This window comes from Micromesistius poutassou, assembly GCF_964030765.1.
Source record: "Micromesistius poutassou genome assembly, chromosome: 15".
Lineage (NCBI taxonomy): Eukaryota > Metazoa > Chordata > Actinopteri > Gadiformes > Gadidae > Micromesistius > Micromesistius poutassou.
The window spans coordinates 417861-426021 of record NC_140285.1 but is presented as its reverse complement, the minus strand read 5'-3'; the positions used below and the strand labels follow the sequence as shown (position 1 = coordinate 426021).

The window sequence follows — 8161 nt, the reverse complement described above, 5'->3', positions numbered from 1 at the left end:
GACCCGCGCTCTGGAGCTCCACGTCATGGTGTAACATCAGAGTGTAACATTAGAGTGTAACATTAGAGTGTAACGTTAGTGTAACATTAGAGTGTAACATTAGAGTGTAACACTGTAGTGTAACGTTAGAGTGTAACATCAGAGTGTAACGTTAGAGTGTAACATTAGAGTGTAACGTTAGAGTGTAACATTAGAGTGTAACATTAGAGTGTAACACTGTAGTGTAACGTTAGAGTGTAACATTAGAGTGTAACATTAGAGTGTAACATTAGAGTGTAACATCAGAGTTTAACATTAGAGTGTAACATTAGAGTGTAACATTAGAGTGTAACATCAGAGTGTAACGTTAGAGTGTAACGTTAGAGTGTAACGTTAGAGTGTAACATTAGAGTGTAACATCAGAGTTTAACATTAGAGTGTAACATCAGAGTGTAACATTAGAGTGTAACATTAGAGTGTAACATTAGAGTGTAACACTGTAGTGTAACGTTAGAGTGTAACATTAGAGTGTAACATTAGAGTGTAACGTTAGAGTGTGACGTTAGAGTGTAACATTAGAGTGTAACATTAGAGTGTAACATCAGAGTGTAACATTAGAGTGTAACATTAGAGTGTAACATCAGAGTGTAACATCAGAGTGTAACGTTAGAGTGTAACATCAGAGTGTAACATTAGAGTGTAACACTAGAGTGTAACATCAGAGTTTAACATTAGAGTGTAACATCAGAGTGTAACATTAGAGTGTAACGTTAGAGTTTGACATTAGAGTGTAACACTGTAGTGTAACATTAGAGTGTAACATTAGAGTGTAACGTTAGAGTTTAACATTAGAGTGTTACATTAGAGTGTAACACTGTAGTGTAACATTAGAGTGTAACACTAGAGTGTAACGTTAGAGTTTAACATTAGAGTGTTACATTAGAGTGTAACATTGGAGTGTTACATTAGAGTGTTACATTAGAGTGTAACACTGTAGCGTAACATTAGAGTGTAACATTAGAGTGTAACATTAGAGTGTAACATTAGAGTGTAACATTAGAGTGTAACATTGGAGTGTTACATTAGAGTGTAACACTGTAGCGTAACATTAGAGTGTAACACTGTAGCGTAACATTGCTATATAGCATTGTAGCGTAACATTGTAGCGTAACATTGCTATATAGCATTGTAGCGTAACACTGTAGCGTAACATTAGAGTGTAACACTGTAGCGTAACATTGTAGCGTAACATTGTACACAAGAGCCCTGGTTTGCCCCGGCTCCACCCACCAGACAGGATGGTGTACTTCAGGGCCTCCTGGGCCACCATGCCCACCAGCCCGTCCAGCAGAGAGGCCATGGCCGAGCCCAGGTCCCGCAGGAAGCGAGACTCCCACACCAGGCAGTACTGCTCCCCACACTCCCCCAGGCTGCTCCACGGAGCCTGGAAGGAACCTGGCAGAGGAGGAGGAGGAGGAGGAGGAGGAGGAGCAGGAGGAGGAGGAGGAGGAGGAAGAGGAGGAGGAGGTTCAGGGGGGATAGGGGATCATTGTATTTGCATTGCATCTTTTTTTAAAATATTTATTAAATTTATTAAATGGATTACATTTATTAAATTGATTTGATTTAATTAATTATTTTCCCACAGTCAAAAGGCACTGTACAATGGACACCGCACAAGAGGGAGAATACAGAGCAAATATAAATAGAATAGTCACGTATCAAAAATTATAATAATTGTGATGAATGGGGGATCTGGGGGAGGAGGAGATGGGGGAGAGGAGGTGGAGGAGGGGGGAGAGAAGGAGATGGAGGAAGGGAAGAGGAGGATATGGAGGAGGGGAAGAGGAGGAGATGGAGGGAGGGAGAGGAGAAGATGGAGGAGGGGGAGAGGAGGAGATGGAGGGGGGAGAGGAGGAGACGGCGGGATGGGGGGGAGAGGAGGAGACGGAGGGAGGGGGGAGAGGAGGAGACGGAGGGAGGGGGGGAGAGGAGGTCGTGCGTAGGGGTCCAGGAGGGGGGGTCCATTCGTCAGGGTGACGAAGGGACCGCTCTCCACTTGTGGCTGAAGTGGTTTGCGGCTGAGAGTATTTCAAAGATGTGTTTACGCCGACAACAACCCCAATTACCGCCGGGCTGCGCAAAAGTGGTTTGTTGTGCCGGAACACAGCGAAGGCGTTCTGGGATTGGACGAGAGGGATTAGGGTGCACCCTAAGTGGAGGCGGTAAGTGGTTGGGTTTATCCCGCTACGCATGTAGACGCATTCGTCATTGGGCTACAGACGGTAAATATTTACAATGAAAAAAAAAGGTACGATTCGATGGCTATTATTCGTGTGTCATCCAAGCTCAGACATCAGCCATTAGTCAGTGAAATATCTGTTGTCTGAGCCGGGAGAGAAGCCGCCCTGATTGGTCAGAAAGGAGCCGGAAGCGGGCTTAATTGGCTAGAAGCCGATTAAGCTCATTTCTGACCAATGAGGGCCTTTCTTACAGGATTAGCTCCCTGATGGGAATCCATTTTGCCTGTCAATCACAGGTGGGTGGAAGCAACACTCCACAATGGGGGAGAAACGTAGGGAGGGAGGGAGGGAGGGAGGGGACATTTTGCTTGGTTGTTTCATTTCATCTCTCTCTCTCTCTCTCTCTCTCTCTCTCTCTCTCTCTCTCTCTCTCTCTTACTGAACTTGCCGCCACAGAGCCAGCCGGTCACGGCGATGGTCAGGTGGAGATGTTTCCCCGAGCTGAGGGGCAGGAACTCAAACTCCTCGATCGCCCCGATGCACTTGTTCATTTTGTACCCTGCAGACAGAGGAGAGGAAAACAAGAGAGTGATTACACAATATACTGAGAGAGTATACACAATATACCTCACAACATACTGAGAGAGAGAGAGAGAGAGAGAGAGAGAGAGAGAGGCAATGGGAGAGAGAGAGAATGGGAGAGAGAGAGAGGCAATGGGAGAGAGAGAGAGAGAGAGAGAGAGAGGGGCAATGGGAGAGAGAGAGAGAGAGGCAATGGGAGAGAGAGAGAATGGGAGAGAGAGAGAGGCAATGGGAGAGAGAGAGAATGAGAGAGAGAGAGGCAATGGGAGAGAGAGAGAATGGGAGAGAGAGAGAGGCAATGGGAGAGAGAGAGAATGAGAGAGAGAGAGAGAGAGAGGCAATGGGAGAGAGAGAGAGGCAATGGGAGAGAGAGAGAGAGAGAGAGAGAGTCCCGCCCCCCCCAGACTCACAGGTCAGCCCCCCCCCCCCCCCCCCCCCCAGACTCACCGGTCAGCCCCGCCCCCTCCCCTCCCAGACTCACCGGTCAGCCCCCCCCCCCCCCCCCCCAGACTCACCGGTCAGCCCCGCCCCCGCCGCCCCGAACAGGGAGCCCATGATGACGATGCCGGTGGCAGAGCCCAGCGCAGCCACCCCTCCGGCCCCCAGGACCGCACTGGCCCCCGCCGCCACCAGGGGGGCCGCCAGCCCCCCGGTCACACCTGGAGCCCGGAGAGAGGAGGACACAAGGGGTTAGGAGCCAGGAGAGAGGACACAAGGGGTTAGGAGCCAGGAGAGAGGACACAAGGGGTTAGGATGGAGCCAGGACAGAGGAGAGGACACAAGGGGTTAGGAGCCAGGAGAGAGGACACAAGGGGTTAGGAGCCAGGAGAGAGGACACAAGGGGTTAGGAGCCAGGAGAGAGGACACAAGGGGTTAGGATGGAGCCAGGAGAGAGGACACAAGGGGTTAGGATGGAGCCAGGAGAGAGGAGAGGACACAAGGGGTTAGGATGGAGCCAGGAGAGGAGAGGACACAAGGGGTTAGGATGGAGCCAGGAGAGGAGAGGACACAAGGGGTTAGGATGGAGCCAGGAGAGAGGACACAAGGGGTTAGGAGCCAGGAGAGAGGACACAAGGGGTTAGGATGGAGCCAGGAGAGAGGACACAAGGGGTTAGGAGCCAGGAGAGAGGACACAAGGGGTTAGGAGCCAGGAGAGAGGACACAAGGGGTTAGGAGCCAGGAGAGAGGACACAAGGGGTTAGGAGCCAGGAGAGAGGACACAAGGGGTTAGGATGGAGCCAGGAGAGAGGAGAGGACACAAGGGGTTAGGAGCCAGGACAGAGGACACAAGGGGTTAGGATGGAGCCAGGAGAGAGGAGAGGACACAAGGGGTTAGGATGGAGCCAGGAGAGAGGAGGACACAAGGGGTTAGGATAGAGCCAGGAGAGAGGACACAAGGGGTTAGGATAGAGCCAGGAGAGAGGACACAAGGGGTTAGGAGCCAGGAGAGAGGAGGACACAAGGGGTTAGGATAGAGCCAGGAGAGAGGACACAAGGGGTTAGGAGCCAGGAGAGAGGACACAAGGGGTTAGGATGGAGCCAGGAGAGAGGACACAAGGGGTTAGGATGGACCTAGGAGAGAGGAGAGGACACAAGGGGTTAGGAGCCAGGAGAGGAGAGGACACAAGGGGTTAGGATGGAGCCAGGAGAGAGGACACAAGGGGTTAGGATGGACCTAGGAGAGAGGACACAAGGGGTTAGGACCCAGGAGAGAGGACACAAGGGGTTAGGATGGACCTAGGAGAGAGGACACAAGGGGTTAGGATGGAGCCAGGAGAGAGGACACAAGGGGTTAGGAGCCAGGAGAGAGGACACAAGGGGTTAGGAGCCAGGAGAGAGGACACAAGGGGTTAGGAGCCAGGAGAGAGGACACAAGGGGTTAGGAGCCAGGAGAGAGGACACAAGGGGTTAGGAGCCAGGAGAGAGGACACAAGGGGTTAGGAGCCAGGAGAGAGGACACAAGGGGTTAGGATGGAGCCAGGAGAGAGGAGGACACAAGGGGTTAGGAGCCAGGAGAGAGGACACAAGGGGTTAGGATGGAGCCAGGAGAGAGGACACAAGGGGTTAGGAGCCAGGAGAGAGGACACAAGGGGTTAGGATGGAGCCAGGAGAGAGGACACAAGGGGTTAGGAGCCAGGAGAGAGGACACAAGGGGTTAGGATGGACCTAGGAGAGAGGACACAAGGGGTTAGGATGGAGCCAGGAGAGAGGAGAGGACACAAGGGGTTAGGAGCCAGGACAGAGGACACAAGGGGTTAGGATGGAGCCAGGAGAGGAGAGGACACAAGGGGTTAGGAGCCAGGAGAGAGGACACAAGGGGTTAGGAGCCAGGACAGAGGAGAGGACACAAGGGGTTAGGAGCCAGGACAGAGGAGAGGACACAAGGGGTTAGGATGGAGCCAGGACAGAGGACACAAGGGTTTAGGATGGTCCTAGGAGAGAGGACACAAGGGGTTAGGATGGACCTAGGAGAGAGGACGGGTGTTTATCCTTTTATAAACAGTACCGTTCAAATGTTTGGGGTCACTTAGAAGATGTCCTTATTAATTATTTTTAAAGAAAAGCACTGCTTTATCAGTGAAGATAGCATTACATTAATCTGAAATACAGTCTAGAGATTGTGTATGTGTTAAATAATTATTGTAGCTGGAGACGGACGCTGTTTAATGGAATAATAATAATAATAATAATTGATTGAATTTATATAGCGCTTTTCTAGACACTCAAAGACGCTTTTACAGTGAAGGGGGGACCTCACTAACCACCACCAATGTGTAGCACCCACTTGGGTGATGCACGGCAGCCAATCGGCGCCAGAACGCTACACCCCACACCAGCTGGAGGTGGAGAGTGAGGGAGTTAACGAATGAGCCAATTATACAGCGGGGTGATCAGGGGGCCAGATTGAATGAGCCTGGTTGGGCGGTTTTAGCCAGGACACCGGGGGGGTCCCCTACTCTTTGCGATAATATCTCCGTAGGTGTACAGAGGCCAACGTCCAGCAGGCATCCCTCCCGTGTTCTAGCGGTACGTTGTTCAGCTCATCAATGTTAAAAGCCTCATGGATGATCAGAAAACCCTCGTGCGATTATGTCAGCACAGCTGAAAACCGGTCGACTGCGTGGGGGCCACCGTGTCTCTTCTGACACCTTTGTCAAAAGTGCAGCCGGAGGGGCCGGAGTCATTCGTACCCGAGACGAGACACCTCCACTGCCCTCCACACACGTCAACACCCTCCACCCCTCCGCCCCTCCACCCCTCCACCCCTCCACACATGTCAACACCCTCCACCCCTCCACACACGTCAACACCCTCCACCCCTCCGCCCCTCCACCCCTCCGCCCCTCCACCCCTCCACACACGTCAACCCCCTCCACCCCTCCGCCCCTCCACCCCTCCGTCAGAACGGCCTCGACCACGTCTGTTCTCTCAGTCACGGCGCCGGCCTGTGACTGACTCAACATCCGTCCACAGGCAGACAGTGAGTCACAAACACCGATATTCACAGAGGTTAAAAATACCGCCGCCGCCGCCGCCGCCGTCCACGTCTGTCCCCGTGGGCGGCGTGATGAACCGCGTACCGCGTGTCAGAGTCACCAACCCGGGCTGTGTGCCCTTTACAACAGACCGTGTCACCGTGGATCAGAGCGACCGCCCCCCCCCCCCCCCCCCCAAACCAAAACCCCGTACTGACCAATCACGGTGCCTCCGCCGACGGTGGCCAGGCCAATCAGGAGGTAGCGTCGCAGCTTGCGTCCTCTCTCCTTCCGCTTGCGGCGCGATGACTCCTCTCTAATGCGCGCAGAGAAGACGGAGAGACGGAAGAACATGTGAGGGCTGGAAGGAGACAGGAGTTGCCTATCGGGAGAGGAGGCTCTCACAGCTGCTGGTGAACAGCCAGCACAAGGGGCTGCTTGTTCCCCGCCCGTCCTCCTATAACCCCCACACCCCCCCCCCCTCCCGCGCGCTCTCCGCCGTGGAAGAGCTCATCAGCCCTGCTCTGCACGCACGCCACTCGCCGCTGTGTGGATCAGCCTTCAGCTGTAGCGCGGGCAAAGCCGGATGCAGGTGAGGTTTAGAGGGAACACCGATGTCATCCCCCTCACATTGTTTATCATCCGTCTGAAGACGATGTCTTCCCGAACATCCAGGTCATCACCAACACGGTTGTCACCCCCCGTTACGTGAAGATCATCCCTCTGAAGTCTGTCATCTCCAACAACCCTCTGAAGTCTCGTGTCATCTCCAACCTCCCTCTGAAGTCTCTCTCTTCCCTAACATCCAGGTCATCACCAACACGGTTGTCATCCCCATTACACGGTGATCCTCCTGGTGTGTCATCCTTCTAGTCTTTGCGCCGCTCATCCGTTGTGTCGTTCAGCCTTCGGTCGTAGCGGCGGTGAAGGCGGAGGCAGGTGAGGGTGAGAGAACCAAGCCTGCGCTGTCACTCAGGCGTCTGACACCAGCCAACGAGAACACACACACACACGGGACACACACACACACACACACACACGGGACACACACACACACACACACACACGGGACACACACACACTCACACACAAGGCTGTGTGCTCTGAGACAGCCCTGCTGGGAGTGCTGGGAATGTGGGACGACATGCGGGAACGTTTCAGCCGCAAAACAAAAAAAAACTACTTACAGTTGAAGGGCGTCCTAGATTAGGCAGCCGCAAGAAGAGAGAGACACACACACACACACACACTGGTATTGTACAGTAATACTGTGGAGTTAGTTTGACGAGTAGTATGATGTATTTTGGAGATACCCTCACCCTCTCACATCCCACACCACCATCTCACGTATCCTGCCAATCATCCATCCATCCATCCATTCAATCATTCATCAATCTGCCGCATTCACACATCCATCCTAGTGATCTACCAGCTCATTCATCCCTCCATCAGGCCCCATTCATCCCTCCATCAGGCCCCATTCATCCCTCCACCCCACCCCCCCCCCCCCCCCCACCCGTCCCTCCCTCTCTTACTCGCTCTCCTCTCCCCCCTCCGTCAGCGTCTCCCCCAGCGTCTCCTCGAACTCCTCCAGGCGTCGGGGGGGAACCCGGAGCAGGGAAGAGACGTGACGGATCAGGACCCGGGAGCGGGCGTCGTACTGCCCTGAGGGGGGTGGGGGGAGAGAGGGGGAGGGAGGGAGGACACACAGAAACAGGGGGGCATTAGGGGGGGGAGAGACACGGGACCAGGGGGGGGGGGAGACACACAGAACCAGGGGGGGTTAGGGGGAGGAGAGGGAAGAGGGGAGGACAGAGGGGGGGGGGGTGGGGGGAAGAGAGGGGGGGTGGGGAGAGGACAGAGGGGGGCTGGGAATGACAT

The 8161-nt window shown here is 53.7% G+C and overlaps 1 protein-coding gene across 1 annotated transcript in view; it reads right to left on the bottom strand.

Moving 5' to 3' along the window:
- tmco4 (transmembrane and coiled-coil domains 4) overlaps positions 1 to 8161 on the bottom strand; it is a gene marked incomplete at its 3' end in the record, with an annotated part of 11600 nt that overhangs the window by 849 nt on the left and 2590 nt on the right. Inside the window, exons 5-9 of the mRNA XM_084479730.1 lie at positions 7816 to 7945; positions 6499 to 6596; positions 3320 to 3463; positions 2662 to 2781; positions 1237 to 1434 (exon numbers count right to left, since the gene is read on the bottom strand). Coding sequence (XP_084335856.1) covers positions 1237 to 1434; positions 2662 to 2781; positions 3320 to 3463; positions 6499 to 6596; positions 7816 to 7945 — 690 coding nt within the window. The remainder of the gene's footprint in view (positions 1 to 1236; positions 1435 to 2661; positions 2782 to 3319; positions 3464 to 6498; positions 6597 to 7815; positions 7946 to 8161) is intronic.